Raw genomic sequence first — 20,560 nt, 5'->3', positions numbered from 1 at the left:
TGCTTTCAACTACGTCGACCATTTCTCAAACGTCCTGCTTTTTGACCCAAGAGGTTTGGTGTGGGTGAATGCTGTAATTTCCGTGCAAATGAATTTATAAATTTAAATGTGTGTGTCTTAGAAAAATAAAATAAGTAACAGAAACTGTATGATGCACAGCGACATGTAAGGGTGAAAATCTTAATGGTAGTTGCTTTGAGAAAAACTCAACATAAGAGAGGAAGGGATACTGTAGTCTAAAATGCGACCAAAGGCAAAATAAGTCGCTCTATTAAACAATTAGTACAAACAGTCTGCAGAGTTCCATTTATACAAAAAGAACGAAGAAAAAATTTTCTTTTTTCTTTATATGCTTGCGATAATGTCACATGACATGCAAATGAGAGGCTTCCGGTTGGATACAGAAAACTCGATTTTTTTAACCACAGATACTTAAGCGTTCTTTCAAGAGAGACACCTAGATGGTAAGGTGTGTAGAGGAATGTGGTTATACTAGTTGAGGTGTTTTGATGTGAGGTGTTATATGGGTCTGGCCTCTGAATTCGACCGATTTCATATTTGGATGTTGTTGCTTAACAAAATCTCGGAGATACTTTTGACTAGGTTAAAAATAATTTTTTTCTTAAAATTTTGGATATCGAACGCAGTGGTATATGATATCAGATTGAGGACATTGTTTGATAGAATAGAATAGATTGTTTGATAGAAAATCGTGCAAGGTAAAGGCGACAATGGTGATGAATTTAATTTTTTTTTATTAAATATTTACCAAAAGTAAAGTATAGTATCAAATCAAAGATAGTAGTGTACCCAATGTCTAAATTTTATATTTCGAAAATAAATCTTCTAAAAAAATCGCAAAACTCTCCTACTCGGAAAGTGTTTTTCACACATAAGCTGAAAGTGAAAGTATTGTGAACAATATTTTGAACAGTTTTGCAGAAATTATGTATATTTTTTTTTATAATTGATTAATTAATGCGATATATTTTAGCAATTCACTTTCTAGTTTTTTATATGTATTCATTGTTGTGCCTTGTTATTCTTTTAGTTGTTTAATATTTATTTTATTTTGTTTATTTATTATAATCGACCCATTTGACATAATTGTAAGAACGTTGCTCATGAGCCAGGAGATTTAATGGGGCAGATTGCTGAAACAATCTTTCACCTGGTGACACAAGCAGAAAAATTTAAATTTGTCAGGTTTGCTTCTGCAGCCATTTTGAAAACTGGCAGCCATCTTGAAAACTGGCAATCATCTTTAATTTTCTGATGGCTAACGTTCTTTTCTTAAAATGCATGTTCTGAACGCCATTTGTGCCAATTTTGGTGCTTGTGTCACCAAGTGAAAGATTCTTATGGAATATTGAGATAACCTGCCCCGCTAATTTAAGTTCTATCCTCCCTCAAGTCAGAACAATGGTTTTAAAAATGGTACTTGATAACCGTTGCTAAATACACATAATTATAAAGAGAGGGTCACTGGCAAGTGGGGTAACCCTGAGAATGAAGTAGTTCACTCTCCTACGCTTTAGTGTAGGAGCTAATGAAAAAGGAACCTTTGAATCGCCCATGACTATAGTCAACCACTTAGCTTATTATTTTTATTTAAATCTTTATTCAATTTGTCGCATAAATTTCGGAATGAACTTAAGGAGGTAACAATGTATGATGTAAGATTACTGTATTAAAATTAAGTACTGTCTTCCTTTTTTTCTTGTTGTTGTTTGTTGTTGTTGTTGTTGTTGTTGTTGTTGTTGTTGTATGGCAAAGTCACGTTGACACACCAGTTCCTGCCAGATCACCAAAGTTAAGCAACGATGAGCCTGGCCAATACTGGATGGAATATCATTTGGGAAGACTAGGCGCTATAATATACCGCGCCGAGTCGTAGAAATTTCCAGATTGGTATCTGGGGGCGCGTTTAACTTACTAGGAAAGATGCACCCGCGAATGAAGATGGAAAGCAATGGGAAACTACCGTCTTTACTTGTCTACCTGATATTACCATGGCTCTACAAATTGGAGATCCGTGGTCGGCCACACTTTTTAAACAGCAGGGCCGCTGATGCTGCTATTGTTGTTGTTGTTGTTGCTGCTGCTGCTGCTGCTGCTGCTGCTGCTGATGATGATGATGATGATGTATTTATTACTTTTACCGGAAATGCTGTGCTGAACCACTTTTGATTTAGATGTCGCAGGTAAACATCCAGTTCGTTCTACCTTACTAAAGTGTAATCTTAAATAAAAAAGGGATTAACAGATGGTCGTTATTATATCCTAATGATAAGATAACGCATTGAATTCTATGCAATTTTACTGGTAAACCTCTAAGAAATTGATCTTTTTGTATTCAGTCTTAAAATTAAAGATAAAAAAAGGCGTTGAATGTTTTCATTAATACTGCTATTATGTTTCACTTTCTTTAAATATTTTGGTGGAAAATAATAATATTACTGCTAATAATTACAGCCAACGAAGATGATTTCAAACATTCAATAACATTTTCTATCCCAAAATTTTTCTGTTTTTATACTCAATTCTTTACACCATGACTTAAATTTTATTGTTTATTCGAATTTAATTTATTTCTATGAATTTTATTTGTTTTATTTCTTTATTTACTTTATATTTATACTAGCAAGGGGGCATCCAGCTTTGTCCGGGCGTAAAATACGCTTAAATATGATATTTTAATTTGTCCAGATTTTTGTAGATATTATTATAGGGTCGTGATTTCAAAAGTAAAAAAAAAAAAAGTATTTGGGTGCCATCAGTTAGAATCGAAATGGAAACATTCAAAGCTGATGACGTTACCACTGTACCAATGTGGAACGCATATGAACCGATTAAAAATGAAAAATAAACTGAGATGAATGTACAAAATGCATAACGATTTTTCACTTTTGACTTATTTTCGATTTTTTCAATTTCGACCCATTTTTGACCCCTTAAAAACAATTTTAACCGGCTAAAGACCCATAAAAGAACGGTCCGTAAAAAATCCAATCATTTGAGGCCTCTGGCGCTGCTCTGCGATATTTAGTTTCGGAGGAGATAGAGTTTGAAAATATGGAGACCGACGGAATGACCGACAGACATACCGACAAACAGACATACAGACACATAGCCGTTTATATATTAGATTTATCATTTATTTTTACATGTTTTTTGTTTTTTTTACTTAACGAGCGGGCGTAGGAAGAGGGGAGCGCCCGCTGGGGAATAGAACACGCTTGAATATGATATTTTAATTGGTCCAGATTTCGTATATATTATTATAACATCGTGTTTTCAAAAGTAAAAAAAAAAAAAGGATTTAGGTGCCACCAGCTAAAACCGAAACGGCAACTATAGTATCAAAGCTGGTGACGTTACCACCATACCAACATGACACGCGTATAAGTGGATTAAAGAATAAAACTTTAAAATAAACTAAGATAGGGTATGGCATAAAGGTTTACTTCATAAGATCGCTAGCTATGGTATAGCTGGAAAAGTCTTCTCAATTATTAAATCTTTTCTTTCTGATAGGTTCATAAGAGTAGTAGTTGAGGGGCAAAAATCAGAAGCTCTCAGTATTAATGCTGGTGTCCCTCAGGGATCCATCTTGAGCCCAACTCTTTTCCTGATCTACATTAATGATCTTCCAAATCATATCCTTACATCATTTGTAGACATTTATGCTGACGACACTACCATTTATGGTACCACATCTAAGACAGTAAACGACCAAGTTCTCTCCAATTCTCTCTCCTCTGATCTTGAGCACGTAGTACAATGGGGAAAGGAGTGGCTGGTTACTTTTAATGCATCTAAAACCAAGCTTCTCTCTTTACATCATCAACATTCTAATTCACATTTGTCATCAATTGAAATGAATGGCTCTCGTCTTCAGGAGGCCTCAAGTTTTGACAAGCTTCTGGGCTTGACCATTACTCCTGATCTTAAATGGAACACGTATATCAAATCTGTTGCCAAGGCCGCTGGAAAAATGGTGGGATCTTTCTATCGATCCAGTAGATATCTCACTGCTGATGCTATTCTCTACCTATATAAGAGCCAGGTACGTCCAAGGATGGAATACTGTTGCCACATCTGGGCAGGAGCTGCTAGAAAGGACTTGTCCTGCCTTGATAGAGTTCAAAATAGACTTCGTAGCCTCGTAGGAGATGTCCTTTTCTCCTCCTTGCAACCTCTATCTCACAGAAGAGATGTTGCGAGTTTGTCTCTGATGTATCGTTATTTTCATGGAAAGTGTTCAACTGAGCTTCAATCTATGGTCCCCCCTCGCCAAACTTTCACAAGAAACACTCGTCTAGCTGTAAACACTATCAATAATTTCCCCCACTCTTTATCTGTGCCTAAACCTAAACGTAGATTCCATGAACAAAGCTTCTTTCTTAGAACTGCACGCCTGTGGAATTGTCTTCCGTTTTCCTGCTTTCCGGCTGACTACAATATGGTTGTGTTCAAGTCTAAAGTAAATAAGTTCTTGATGAGCCGTTCCATATAAGTTATTAAATTTACCAAATTTTCATTACTAATGATTACTATATTGACCAATTTCTACTGTACACTCTTTAACCCTTATCCTTGAGTGGCCTCTGGGCCTTGATAATGTGGTGATGCCTTTGTAAAAAAAAAAAAAAAAAAAAGATGAATGTACAGAATGTATAACAAATTTTGACTCCTTAAAAACAATTTAAACGGGCTATAAAAGAACGAAATGTAATTTTTTTTTTTTTTAACCATTTGAGGCCCCTAGTGTCGTTCTGTGACTTTTAGTTTCGGACGAAATAGAGTTTGAAAATATGGAAACAGACAAACCGACAGACATAAAACCGTTTATATATTAGATTAGCGGAGGTACCCGGCGTTGCCCGGGTGTTTGGGCGTGTGTGCGTGTGGAGGGCAAATCAAAACAAAATGCAAAATAAAGAATAAGCAAACGTAATAACCCTGTTTAAATATAACTTTTTTTTATCGGAAAAAAAACCAAAAAAAAAACAAAAAAAAAACAACAAAAAACAAAACAAAAAACAAACAAGAAAAAAAAAAAAACCCAAAACAGCGAACGTGATGCAAAATAAAGAATAACCAAACGTAATAACCCTGTTTAAATATAACTTTTTTTTAATCGGGGGAAAAAAACAAAAAAAAAAAAAAAAAAAAAAAAAAAAAAAAAAAAAAAGACAAGAAAAACAAAAAAACAAAAACAAAAAAAAAACAGCGAACGTGATGCAAAATAAAGAATAAGCAAAGGAAATAACCCTGTTTAAATATAACTTTCTTTTTTAATCGGGAAAAAACAAAAAAACAAAAAAAGCCCAAAAAAAACAAGAAAAACAAAAAACAAAAAACAAAAAAAATCAAAAAAACAAAAAAAACAAAAAAGCAAAAAACAGCGAACATGATGCAAAATAAAGAATAAGCAAACGTAATAACCCTATGTAAATATTACTTTTTTTAATAGGAAAAAAAAACAGCGAACGTGATGCAAAATAAATTAATAAGTGAACGGAAAAGAAATAACTTTGTTTAAATGTTTAAACTTCTTTAAAAAATCGGAAAAACACAAACAAAAAAAAAACAACAAATGTGATGGAAAAATAGGAAAAAAAACGAACGAAAAAAATGGTATAAATAACCCTGTTTCAATATTAAAACTTTAAAAATTGAAAAGAAAAATGTATCTGATATCTCGGCTCAAGTGTGCAATCTTAGCATAACGATGCTGTCATTAAACCGACTGATCTATAATCGCGTGAGCTAAGTTAGGTCGTTTTGTTTTATATTGAAACTAATTTAAGAAAGAACTTTTTCACGCATGCGTGTTTGGCTAAATTGTCATGAAGAGACGATTTTTTGCTACCTTCCTTGTAGAAAAGTGCCCAGTTGAGGGTGAAGGAATTGATGTTTTTGGGCCATTTTTTCGATATTTGTCGTCCGAAGGGTCATGCTTCAAAATGATACCGATTTTGTGAAAATCTGTCGCCTCTGTCGAAAGTTTTTTGCGAGACATACATACATACATACATACATACACACATACATACATACATACATACATACATACATACATACATACATACATACATATAAACAGATTTTTACCCTTTATATAATTTATAGCTTAGTTGTTGCTGTTCTTGAGTGTTTTTTTTTTTTTAAATCATGTAATTGACTAAAGTGTGAACGCTAAATAACAATGAAAATTAAGATAATGACGATTAATTGTTTTTTTTACACGAATGAAAGAAGGTTTTATTCTTTAAAACTTATGAAACGTAATGTAATGTCCATTTTCTTTTACAGCAATAACCACATTTTTCCACTATTAATTTCATTTCGTTTTTTTTTTTAATGTTGTATAGATTATTCATTGTGTCTCCTGTTGGAAAACCAGTTCGTGAAGACAATCGAAAACGTTCAAGACTCTTGTCTGTCAGAAGAAACTATTCAAAAGGTTCAGAATGTATTTTCTATATTTTCTTTTGTTGAATGTTAATGCATGTTATATTAAAAAAAGTATATTATTTTGGAATCATTCTTTTGCGGACTATCATCATCATCTTCATATTTGTTATTTCACAACGCTCCGGCCAACTCATCCTCTGGCCTTCTTCAGGTGATTAACCACGACTTGATAGGAATGTTGAGTCTTGTAACTGTATCCTCGATAATTACTGCCTCCCCCCACCATAGTTATTGTCTTACCACGTTTCGACTAACTAAGAGTTCATAAGAGTAGTAGTTCATAGGCAAAAATCAGAAGCTCTCAATATTAATGCTGGAGTCCCTCAGAGTATGGCATAAAGGTTTACTTCACAAGATCTCCAGCTACGGTATAGCTGGAAATGTCTTATTAGTTATTAAATCATTTCTCTCTGATAGGTAGTGGTTGATGGGCAGAAATCAGAAGCTCTCAGTATTAATGCTGAAGTCTCTCAGGGGTCCATCCTGGACCCAACTCTTTTCCTGATCTACATTAATGATCTTCCAAATCACATCCTTACATCATTCGTATACATTTATGCTGATGACACTACAATCTATGGTAGCACATCTAAGACAGTAAACGACCAAGTTCTCTCCGATTCTCTCTCCTCTGATCTTGAGCGCATGGTACAATGGGGAAAGGAGTGGCTGGTTACTTTTAATGCATCTAAAACCAAGCTTCTATCTTTACATCATAAACGTTCTGATCCACATCTGGCATCAATTAATATGAATGGCTCTCGTCTTGAGGAGGCCTCAAGTTTTGACAAGCTTCTGGGCTTGACCTTTACTACTGATCTGAAATGGAACATGTACATCAAATCTGTTGCCAAGGCCGCTGGAAAAATGGTGGGATCTTTCTATCGATCCAGTAGATATCTCACTGCTGATGCAATTCTCTCTATATATAAGAGCCAGGTATGTGCAAGGATGGAATACTGTTGCCACATCTGGGCAGTAGCTGCTAGAAAGGACATGTCCTGCCTTGATAGAGTTCAAAATAGACTTCGTAAACTTGTAGGAGATGTCCTTTTCTCTTCCCTGCAACCTCTATCTTACAGAAGAGATGTTGCGAGTTTGTCTCTGCTGTATCATTATTTTCATGGCAAGTGCTCGACTGAACTTCAATCTATGGTCCGCCCTCGCCAAACTTTCACAAGAAACACTCGTCTAGCTGAAAACACTATCAATAATTCCCCCCCACCACTCTTTATCTGTGCCTAAACCTAAATGTAGATTCCATGAACAAAGCTTCTTTCTTAGAACTGCACGCCTGTGGAATTGTCTTCCGTTTTTCTGCTTTCCAGCTAACTACAATATGGTCGTCTTCAAGTATAACGTAAACAAGTTCTTGATGAGCCATTCCACTTGTTAACAAATTTCCGTTACTAACGATTACTATATTGTCCAATTGTCTACGGTACACTCTTTAACCCTTATCCTCGAGTGGCCTCTTGGCCTTGATAAGTAATTATGCCTATGTAAAAAAACAAAACAAAAAAAAAACTAATCCTCTGACCTGCTTGGGTACGATTGAAACCACCTATCTTCAGACAATGCTCATTTGGAACCATAGAGACTCAACACCTTTCTCCACTGCGCCATGGGGCCCAAAGGTTATTAACCTGAAGAAGGCCAGAGGATGAGTTGGCCGGAATGTGATGAAACAACAACAACTATGAAGATGAGGATAACAGTCTGTAAAAGAACGAATACACAAATTAGTGCATATTGTTTAGAATTATAAATTTTAAACAAATGTCAGCATTCTCCGGTGGGGCGCTTCAGTTGATTAGCAATAAACTAACCCCTTCTCTTTTTTTTTTAGAAAAGGTTAGTTTATTGCTAATCACTCGAGGAGCCCTTACCGGGAAATGCCGACGGGGCCCCAGAATGCTCTTCCTTTAGGGTGTTTGCTTTTCAAATCACACTTTTTGACCCTTGTGTCACATCATTTCGTTGTAAGAGGGAGAGATAAATAACTTCAGTTGATTATATTCTTTCCCTCCCATTCTTAACTTTTACAACATAACAATCCTTATTTTTTCATAGTAAAAAATGTAATCACGAACTACTTAAATGAAATAAAAGAAATATTGACTTTTAAGAATTTACTGTCTTTGCACGCATAATCAAAATCATTATTCACATTATTTTGATTCATCGGACTACTATTCTCATCTTGATTGTGATTTTCATAACGTTTCCATCGATGTGACCTCAGTGGTTACAGTACTTGGAAAAATCAATTGTAAAAAGTGATATTCTCCTGAAGGTTGAAGATTCAATCCTCAGTGTGGGCGATCGAAAAATACAATTGCGAATTACTTAGGACCTCTATCCAGTCATGGCTGGCGGAACAAGAGCATGCTACCCCCGTGAAGTAAATAAAGGGTTCCGCTCAAAATTCCGTCCGAATTCCTGAGTTCGACAGAAACAGTCCTGAGTTCGAAAAGATACACTTGAAGAAGGTCGGAGGTTACATCGACCGAAACGTTTTGAAAATCACACTCAAGATGAGAACACTAGTCCGATGAATCCAAATAATACGAATAACTAATCTTCATCTCCAAAATTCAGAAACGTCATAAAGTCATTGTTTCCTTTTGAAATCATTGCAGGTGTTTCTTTAAGGCTAAATAATCTTAATAGTAACGATATTATTTAGTTGCTGGGGAGAAGGAGGAAGCAAAATGATTTTAATAATTTCTATCTCATCCCATTTCGCTATTATATAAAAGTCACTGTGTGTGTATGTGTGTGTGTGTGTGTGTGTGTGTGTGTGTGTGTGTGAGTTCCTTCCTCATAGGTTCCGAAACGGGAAATGCAAATTTCACACAAAGGTAATTTATATTTCTGGCAATGTTCTTAGATATGCTTTGCACAGAAATTTATCCGATAAGTATCGAAAATCGAAAAAAAAAAAAAAAAAATCCCGATCTTAAAAATAGTCTTTCTTCTCTTATAAAAAAAAAAAAAAAGAAGAATTTTTACAGGGGAATATTTTACGTTACACCGGTGTAACCTTGGTTGGTGTAACGTAAAATATTCCCCTGTAAAAACGGTTCTTTTTATCTATAAGAGAAGAAAGAGTATTTTTAAGATTGCAAAGCCCAAATATCAGCTGACGTGATATTGTAAACAAACACAGACGGAATTTGATGAACGACATTATTATTATTATTATTATTATTATTATTATTATTATTTATTTATTTATTTATTTATTTATTTTTGCGAATTAGCCCACCGGACATATCGGACAAATTATTCCTCGTAATATATAATATTCAATAGAGGATTGATTCTATAAAGGTATATACGCAATCTGCATAAATTAAAAATAACATATTATATTATTATATATATTATATATAATATATATATATAACGGATATCACTTTTACATTTTTTAAATGAAATAAAAACAAAAAAATGAAAAAGGTAGGTAGAGCAAATTTAATTCTTTATTGTTTCTTTTTAGCTTTGCTTACAGATCTTACTGGTTATACTCAAGGAAAAAAATGAAGCGCGCATTTATTATCTGACAATATACAGGTAAGTGTTTCTATCTCGTTCTCTTCATTAAACATATTGAAGAGAAAAAAAAAGATATTTATTTAACAAACTTTGCCAACTGTCGTAAACCTGTTCAAACTAACTTTGACTCCTAAATTTATTTTTTCAAAATCTGAAATGCTGTTGCCAGTCTTTTGTCTTAGTCACCACCACACCTGATTAATATTGTTTGCCCTGTCAGCTAGGAGTGGCTGATTATTTGGAAACTGACCACCAACCTTGAGGCGTCTTCCTGTCTCGAGCATTCAAAAAGATCTCGGCGGACGCCGATTGTCTTTTTACTCGTCTTACTTTCAATACTTTTTCTCTGCTAATGAACCATTTCTTCCCATGTGTTCAGGGCTCAGGAGCAGGGGAACATCCATAGCACCATGCACTTCACATGATAAATAAAAAATGTATACATGTATACACATACACAGCAGTATTAAAATAAAATTACAGCACCCTACACAAAAAACTGCATGTTTCATTCAAGTTTTTTTTCTTATACCAAGGAACCACCACTTAACAAGATCTGAAGCCACCCGAGGATAAGTGTTAATGAGATTGTCATTTGAATTATGAACAATATTATGAGAGGATTTAAAACATTGAATGGAAATGGATAAAATTTAATTACCTTACAGAACAGCTCCACAAATATTTGTTGACAATGGATTTGAAGACAATCATGTTGTGGTTTGCAGAGAAGCAGTTCTATTATTATGTCTTCCAGATGGGAAGTTCTTGAAAAGAAATCCGGTTTTAGGTACGCAAACATGAAAATGAAGTTCTTTACAAGCGGTGGTAGAGTTCTTGTTGTGAACGTTTTACAAGAGAAGAAGGAGCAGAGATTGGTGCTCAGTCGAGCACCTACCTGGGAAATAACGATAAAGAAGGATTAGTAGCTTCTTTTCTATGATAAAACAGCTGTAAGAAAAAAAAAAGATGATCTCCCACTAGATCGCGAAGTCAGTTTTGTATTCTGTCAAGGCAAATATGATAACAGTATGTCATCAAGAATTGTTCAGGTTTAGTAAAATATACTTACGACTACTCAGAAATGGGAATTCTTCATTTAAGTCCGTTCACCAGATTTATATATAAGAATGGTTAGTGAAAAATTTGATATAATTATGCCAAGTAGTTTTGGAGGCTGTTGGAGAACAATTAACAGGCAAAAAACTATTTAGTTATAATACAGATTTCTGAAATATCGTGTTCGTTATTTGAATAACTATGAGAATTATTTACAATTTTAGTTTAAGGAAAACACAGCAATACTAATAAGGCAGGGTTTTGAACCACTGTTTAGTAAATAGCTTCACAAAATGACTAGCGAGGCGCACCCGATGTTGCCCGGGTGTTTGGAGGTGTATGGAAACTCCGAGGGTAGAGGTTAAAATTAAAAAAAATGTTTGGTAGGTAAATATGAGGATCGAACCCGAACTCTTGAGGCAAAGTTGTAAATTAAAGTGTGAGAGAAAAAAAAACATGCAATGTTAACCATTGCGCCACCACGACATACTGACAGAAACACGTTTGAATTTATTTAATAAATTAAACTAGCAGGTGCACGTTTAATGACTTACTGAGGTCAACTTTTAACTGCGGGGTAGCATTTCATTTAGTGCGGGAATGCTTTATTTTTTTTTTTTTTGCCCCAAGACGTTGAGGTTAGGGGGGGAAACATTATAGGAAAAGGCCTAACCTCCACGCGGCGAGCGAAAACTGTTGAATATTTATCTTCCCGAAGTCGAGCAAATTAAATAGACAGGCGAGCTCCGTTGTTAATTGTGAGATATTACGATTTATATGTGATATAAAAAATTTTAAAAAAGTTGTTAGGCGACCGACCGCTTCTCTGAAAAAAGTCTTTCTTGGACATACACAAAAAGCGAACATACATTTTCGCTTTTATATATATAGACTAGCGAGGGGGACTCAACGTTGCCCGGGTGTTTGGAGGTGTGTGTGGTTTTGGGTAAATCAAAACTCCGGGGTGGGGTTTAAAATTAAAAAAAAAATGTTTTGGTAGGTAAGTATGAGGATCGAACCCGAACCCTTGAGGCAAAGTTGTAAATTAAAGTGTGAAAAAAAAAAAACGTGCGACGCTAACCATTGCGCCACCACGACATTCCAGCGGAAACACGTTTGAATTTATTTAATTACTTAAATTAGCAGGTGCACATTTAATGACTTAATGAGGTCAACTTTTGACTGCGGGGTAGCATTTCATTTAGTGCGGGAATGTTTTCACCCCCCAAGACGTTAGGGGTAGATGGAAACATTATAGGAAAAAGCCTAACCTACATGCGGCGAGCGAAAACTGTTGAATATTTATCTTCCCGAAGTCGAGCAAATTAAATAGACAGGCGAACTCCGTTGTTAACTGTGAAATATTACGATTTACATGTGATATAAAAAGTTTTAAAAAGTTGTGTGCCGACTGACCGCTTCTCTGAAAAAAGCCTTTCTTGGACATAAAGGAAAAGCGAACATACATTTTCGCTTTTATATATATAGACTAGCGAGGGGTAGCCGGCGTTGCCCGGGTGTTTGGAGGTGTGTGTGGTTTTGGGTAAATCAAAACTCCGGGGTGGGGTTTAAAATTAAAAGAAATGTTTTGGTAGGTAAGTATGAGGATCGAACCCGAACCTTTGAGGCAAAGTTGTAAATTAAAGTGTGAAAAAAAAAGAGTGCGACGGTTTTAACCATTGGGCCACCGCAAGATGCTAACGGAAGCACGTTTGAATTCATTTAATTACTTGGATTTGGCAGGTGCACGTTTTAATGACTTAATGAGGTCAAGTTTCATTTACTGCGGGAACGCTTTTTTAAATTTTTATTTTTCCCAAGATGTTATAGGAAAAAGACTAACCCACATGCGGCGAGCGACAAATGTTGAATATTTATCTTCCCGAAGTCGAGCAAATTAAATAGACAGGCGAGCTCCCTTGTTAACTGTGAGATATTACGATTTATATGTGATATAAAAAGTTTTAAGAAGTTGTGAACCGACCGACCGCTTCTCTGAAAAAAGCCTTTTGTAGACATACAGAAAAAGCGAACACACACACATACACACATTTTCGCTTTTATATTTATAGATGACCTTGAATTCAAACACTGAATAGGACCTCTTGAGAATGATTAGGGACGAAACTAACCCCCACCCTATCTCTGTTTGTCAAATATGGAGCTTAACAGGCATTATAGTAAGATTACAATATTTATCAGAGTGTGCGTGCACTCGAGAAGTCAATGGTCAGTTGATAATTATGATAATGCACTTTTGTTTGGAATGTTAGAGAGAAATGAAGAAAGAGAGAGAGGAAAAATAAAGAGAGAGAGAGGGGGGGAAGAGAGAGAGAAAGAGAGAGAGAGAGATAAGGTTGATGAATTGTCAAAAAGATGAGAAGAAACAGAAAAAAATTGTGAGAAAGAGATGGAGAAGAACAGCATACACCATGGGATGATATGATTAAGCACTTTCTTGTGAATAATAACAAGCAATTTTTAAAGAAAATTAAAGACAAAAAGTACTTTTACTCGAGTACAAGTTTACAGAAATGGTAATATCAAAATCCTCATAACTGAAATACACAATACAGTAGAACCTCGGGATACGGCATTAATCCATTCCGGGGAGGGGGGTGAAATCGCCGTATGGCGGGACCTAAGCAACATTTTATACAGTAAATATTCCAAAATTAGTAATAAAATACAGTATAGTATATATAATACACATGTATATAATCAAATAACATTATAAATAACACGGCGGGGCAAATACCGTAACCAGATGCCGGAAAAACATTGTATTCCACATCGTAACCTGAAAAATCATAAAATCGTATTCCAGACCTACCGAATCCCGGGGTTCTACTGTATTACAAATACTCATAATACTCATTCATAGTGTCTGTTCAGTCTCGAGAGACAATGGATACCACCTGTATAGGTGGCGAAGCTTGTAATTGTGAAGTAAGTGCTGCACGGTTCTTAATCACACCTCTCTTGAATCGGCATTGCTTGAATCAAATGTCAAGGTGAAGTCCAAGACAACTAGAAAAATAAGTGGAGAACACATACAGTACCTGGTATTCCTAAATCGTCACTCATTTAATACTGACCGGGATCAACGTTGCTTAACATTTAGCAATTATATGAAATAAATAAAATATTTATTTTATTTATTTGCGGACTGTTATCTTCATTTTTCATAGCTGTTGTTGTTTCACTACGTTTCGGCCAACTATTCCTCTAGCCTGGTTAACTGCAACGGGATAGAAATGCTGAGACTCTTAACTGTGTCCCCAGTAACCACTGCCTTCCATAGTTATTATTGTATCACTACGTTTTGGTCAGCTAAGCCTTTGGCCTACTTTGGGTAGGATTAGAACCACTAACTTCAGACTATGCTCGCCTAGAACTGTATAGAGTCAACGCCTCTATCCACTGCACCATTGGCCCCGAAGGGCAATCAAGGTTGGATTTTTTGGTCTTACAAAGCCAAGTTTTTCATTCTTATCTGGTCTTCCATCATCGGGGCGTACCGGATTGTATTATATATTATTTTATTTATTTATTTATTTTTTTTTTGAATGAGTAATTTGTATATTAATTTCATTTATTTACGGACTGTTATCCTCATCTTTCATAGTTGTTGCTTTTGTTGTTGTTGTTGTTGTTGTTGTTTCATGACGTTTCGGTCAACTATTCCTCTGGCCTTCTTCAGGTGGTTAACCTCGACAGGGTAGGACAACCCTGAAGATGAGATAACAGTCTGCAAATAAATAAATAAATATACAAATTACTCACCTCAAAGGATTCCAGTAAAAAAAATAATGATATATAAATAAATAAAAGATTAATTGAAAATAAATCAAATCAAATTGAATTTTAAAATCATTGATTTACGTTATGGTAAAATTAAATATTAAATAATGAAAAAAAAAATTACAAACTCCTTTTATTTCTCTTCTAATATGGAGTGATTGATAGAAACTTATTCCCAGCATGCATAGCTCGGTTAGGACTGTGCGCCTTTTATTACGCAATGAAATATGACGATTTCATATATACATATTTTGCTTTCTGATACACAGGCTGGCTGTCAACGCCATCAACGAACACATCACAGACGAAGCTATTCAAATTAATGGAATGAATTTATTGATCATCGTTTCGCAGCTTGGTAAGTTATTTTTTTGTACTTAAGAATTGTTGAAGGAAATAAACCCAGTAATGTTGAAATTTATGGTTAATCATTAACCAAGACAAATAAATCACAAATTATACTCTATCAAACCTTGGTGAATTGTTAATATCTACAATTATATAAATGCAAATTTGTCTGTGTGTGTGTACGTATTAATTTGGAAACCCTGATGATCCATCTTCTAAAAATAATTTACTTTTTCTTAAAATTATGGTGGCCTTATGGTGGGAAGAGAAATTATTTCAGATATGTTGTTTAATACTTGTCGAAGGTATGTTAAATTGTTTCATATGTGTGTTTACATTACCCGTCCGAAGGTAGATAAAATTATTTTAAATACGTGTTGTACATTACCCGTCCTTGTGAAGGTAACATTCTTTCATATGCGTGCTGTAAATCAGGAAGGTACAATTATTTCATAAATGTGTAATACCCGCCCTAGGATAGGTAAAGTATTGCTCCGCTCGAGATAGCAAATGATACATAGACATCAAAAATTCCTTGATCCTAAGAATAATAGATATGTTCAAAAGTAACTTCATTTTTCTCATTGTTTTATACGTCCCGGGCAACGCCGGGTAGCCCTGCTAGTGATCAGCATGATTTAGGGTTAGAGAGGGAGGCTTGTTAAGAGTCATGCGTATTTAAAGGGACCATCCTTTCAGGAAATACCTCCTTTCAGAAGTGGTGGGCTTATTACTTGTTGCTGGAGATGAACTCTTTTAGACGGTAGTGCCGGTGAAACTCTATAAGTTATTTTTTTTTCAGATCTAAACAAAAGCGTTGAGAGAACAACAGATTTATAAGCCTAAGCCATTTGTGTCTAATTTGATACTTCTATCATTCCACAGGCGATGGCAGACGTTCCCAAAGGCATTAAATGCCTTGGTTATCCGGTTGACAATTTAATCATCCAACAGTGCATTGCGAGTTCACTGCACTCCCCAAATACGTGAACGATTTGACACACTTAAGATTTTTATCATCCATTGTTATGGACACAGTTGGAAATTGATGAACAGGGGGAGTTTGCTTGACGCCTTTGATTTGCACAACTTTAGTTTTCTTTATGCAAATGTAAATCCAAAACCATTACAAGTCTTTGCAAAACGATTCCTCAGTTCTTGAGCTTCTTATGATGAGGGCAACATCATCTGTAAATAAATCAAAAATGATACTCTATCAAACCTTGGTGAATTGTTAATATCTACAATTATATAAATGCAAATTTGTCTGTGTGTGTATGTATGAGTTCGTTCCTTATAGATTCTTAAACGGCTAAACAGATTTTCTTTAAAATTTACAGAACTTTAGTGTATAAGTCTGGGAGTGATCTTAATTATGTTTTGTCTCAGAATATCCCCGATAATTACCGATAATCGATAATCGAAACCGTTATTCTAATTTATCTATCATCGGTAAAGCCATTTTTTCCATGTCGTCGCTTAATGATAGAACAACGGGCCATAAAAATACTACTGTGAGTAAGTTGATAGCGTGTTTTTTTTTGTTTTTTTTTATGACGTGGTCTGTAGGTTCAGACTCTGCACATAAAAATTCTTAATTTTTTTTAATTAAAGATTTGAAAATTTACATGTTTTTTTTTTTTTTTTTTTTTTTGCATGAATTGGTCTAGAGGTTCAAACCCTGCACGTAAATTTCTTAATGTTTTTTTTTTTCGTTAACTGGAAAGAAGTTTCTATAAAATAATTTTATATAATAAAATGTAGGTTCTGTAGAGTACAATGTAAAATCTCATATATGTTGGACTAAGTTACTGCATGGAGGCATGTGAATCTTCCTCCCGGGCTATTTCAAGGATTTCCATGGCAATAAAAATATAGGAGTGTGAAATATTCGTTGATCATCATTCAATCCCGGGCAACGTCGGGTCTCCTTGCTAGTATATATATATATATGTGTGTGTGTGTGTGTGTGTGTGTGTGTGTGTGTGTGTGTGTGTGTGTGTGTGCACTGTTCATAACTTCCGTTATTCGAACACTCTCGATTGTCTAATATCTGCACCCAAATTGAATGTTTATTGTTTACTAATTCCTTTCATTCTCGATACAGTTTTTTGGTTGTCTGGAGGTAAAGGCTTACCAAAAGGAGTCAAAGGTGGCTTCATGGCTATATTCAAATCTCCCAATTGTCCCAAATTATCATCTTACACTGATGATTGCGTAAGCATGAAACACTAGCGTCTGTAGGTATAAAAGAATAATTATCATTTAATTATAGCTATCAAGCCCCTTTAAGAAAACTTAAGGATCGACACTGTCTGGGAAGTACAAACTAAGTGTCAGTCAACTAGCGTTAATGCAACTTCCGTCGTTAGAATACTCTGGATTGTCAAATATCTGCACCCAAATTGAGCGTTAATTGGTTACTACTTCCCTTCATTCTCGTACCAATCGTGGCCTGGAGGTAAAGGCTTAGCAAATGGAGTCAAAGGTGACTTTGTGGTTAGGCTTGAATCTTCCCCGACTGGCAAAAATCATCATCCTACACTGATGATTGCGTAAGCATGAAACACTAGTGTCTGTAGGCATAAAAAGAACAATTATTATATATATATATATATATATATATATATATATATATATATATATATATATATATATATTCTAAAGAAGCTTTGAATAAAAAAAAATGCAAAAATAAAAATAAAGAATGCAGTTTAAATTCCCGGAAGAAAAAAATATTAATTTTTACCTATCACAGACTAAGCACCTACATAAGAGAATTCATTTATATAAGGATGAAAAAAAAAATTAAAAAAAAGCTTCAACTAAAATTGTTAACTAGAAATAGACTTAGCACTTACATAAGCCGATTTCGCAAAAGTCTTCAATTTTAAAACAGAATTTAACTACATAAGGATGAAAAGAGAAAACCTTAACTAAAAGTTTGTAAATAGAAAACGGGGATCATCAGCTGCTTACCATGTAGCTGTTTCCGAGATTTAAAAACAGGACAGCTGTTAAATACATGGTTGTCCAGTGGCTAATACCACTTCCCCAATAAAAAAAAAAATGTAAAATAATACGGTTACTATTTTTACTAATAAATGAAAAAATATAGATAAATAAAATAAAATAAAAAAATAAAAAGATAAACAATTAATAAGTAAGTTTAAGATTACAAGATCCATTCTGCGACATGTTAACCAGCATATAAATGCTATGAGAATAAAAATGCATAAAAGCTTAAGTACCTTAGGTATATATATATATATATATATATATATATATATATATATATATATATATATATATATATATATACATATATAATATATATATATATATATATATATATATATATATATACAGGGTTACCCAAACAAAACCAATAGCTAAATGAAGGCCATCTAGAACATATGCTGTAGAACGGAGAACAAAAGGCCAAAGACCCTAGTTATGACCAAAGTTTCATTTAATTCGGACAAAACACTAATAAACGGGGCCTAATTAGAGTTGGGGCCCGTTTTGTGGGGGGTCACCCTATATATATATAAATATATATATATATATTATATGTGTGTGTGTGTGTGTGTGTGTGTTAAAGGAAGTGTAAATGAATGGGGTCATCATTTCAGTTCCTGCGTCTCAACATTGCAAGTTAAACTATAATAATTTTTTCTATTCAACTATGATTTATCTTACTACTACTGCTACTACTACTACTACTACTACAAACATTTCTATTTCTTTTCTTTGACAGAAACTAATGATGGACGCCCCTTGATTTCGGAAACTCAGCAGAGGGAAATTTTCGACATTGCCTTTGTGACTTTGGTAGCGATTCGAAGTTCAGTAAAGACGAAGGTCACAGCACTTCGCATGCTCTACCAAATCTTCCAGACAAGTAAGTTTGCATCGAGGTTTCTCTCTTCTCATAACAAAAGTGATGTCTTCCCTCATCTTCCCGCATCCGTCAGAATTGATAAATGATGGGAATGCAATTGAGTTATGGATGAGACTTACGGAATTTTAAATCATTTTGATGTGAAGTTGCATTTTGAATGATTCAAGTGATTTCAATATACTCAGCAACACACCAACTTTTTTGATGGACTTTTTTATGTTGGTGAGGGAAGGTTTTGAAGTGTATAACAATGTGAACTGCCGACTAAGTGTACCGAGTAGTGTTGGAACGATTAATTGGAATTGGGAATTGAAAAAATCGGAACTTTTGGGGGTATTGGAATCGGTATCGGAAATTTTTGTGAATATTTCCCGATGCTTCGAACGATTCTTTCAATTGTCTTTTTTTTTAATTTGAAAATGTAACTCTGCTTATAGTAAAAATAAAATAATAAATATTTATTGATTTTAAACAACCAGTAAAACTAAAATCGATTGACCATTTATTTTCACTTTTGAGAAAACATCTGCACATTTCACATGTGTTTTTACGGTAATCGGCAAAAAGCAACATTAAAGTTAAATATGTAGAAATTTATAAAGAATCGGAATCGGTAATTGTATCAGAATCATGAATTTAGTAGGAAATAGGGAAAAATATTGGAATCGTCCCATCACTAACACCGAGTTCGAATACAGTCAGTTTCCTCCTTTCACTTATGGGTTCTAGCAATCTTCACATGTTCCTTCCTGTAAGCAATTGATTCTAGAATAAAATCAATACCAACAACAGAATTAGTCAAAAGCGATGATTCATACAAATTGACTTTGACATTAGTAAGAAAATAATGTTAGTTCCTTTAACTCCAAACAAATCGGTTTAAACCTTTTCATTTGAAGTAAAAAAAAAATAATATTGTAATGAACACCTTTTAACAAAAGTGAATTTATTGATTCAAGCTGCATAAAATTCTAAAGTCTTTAATTCAACTAATTCGCCCCCCCCACCACCAAAAAAAACATTATAATGAACACCTTTTAACGAAAGCGAATTCATTCATTGAAGCTGCATAAAATTCTAAAGTCTTGAATTCAAGTAATTCACAAAACACGTACATCAAATCTGTTGCCAGGGTCGCTGGGAAAATGGTGGGATCCTTCTACCGCTCCAGAAGATATCTCACTACTAATGCAATTCTCTATCTGTATAAAAGCCAAGTATGTCCAAGGATGGAGTACTGTTGCCACACCTGGGCAGGAGCTGCTAAAAACAGCCTATCCTGCCTTGACAGAGTACAAAATAGACTTCGTGGTTTAGTGGGGGATGCCCTTTTCTCTTCCCTGCAACCTCTCTCCCACAGAAGAGACGTTGCGAGCCTGTCTTTGTTTTATCGTTATTTCC

At 34.6% G+C, this 20,560-nt stretch overlaps 1 protein-coding gene across 1 annotated transcript in view; it reads left to right on the top strand.

The window, feature by feature from the left end:
- The window catches only part of LOC145276726 (leucine-rich repeat serine/threonine-protein kinase 2-like), a 338,716-nt gene that overhangs the window by 19,923 nt on the left and 298,233 nt on the right, over positions 1-20,560 (top strand). The window contains exons 3-6 of the mRNA XM_080127947.1: positions 6,381-6,472; positions 9,989-10,062; positions 15,177-15,265; positions 19,016-19,159. Of these exons, the coding sequence (XP_079984073.1) occupies positions 6,381-6,472; positions 9,989-10,062; positions 15,177-15,265; positions 19,016-19,159 (399 nt within the window). The remainder of the gene's footprint in view (positions 1-6,380; positions 6,473-9,988; positions 10,063-15,176; positions 15,266-19,015; positions 19,160-20,560) is intronic.

The sequence above is a fragment of the Euprymna scolopes genome, chromosome 1, assembly GCF_053919585.1.
Source record: "Euprymna scolopes isolate OS-2025 chromosome 1, ASM5391958v1, whole genome shotgun sequence".
Taxonomy (NCBI): domain Eukaryota; kingdom Metazoa; phylum Mollusca; class Cephalopoda; order Sepiida; family Sepiolidae; genus Euprymna; species Euprymna scolopes.
The sequence above is the reverse complement of the archived record's forward strand: the minus strand, read 5'-3'. Positions and strand labels throughout refer to the sequence as shown.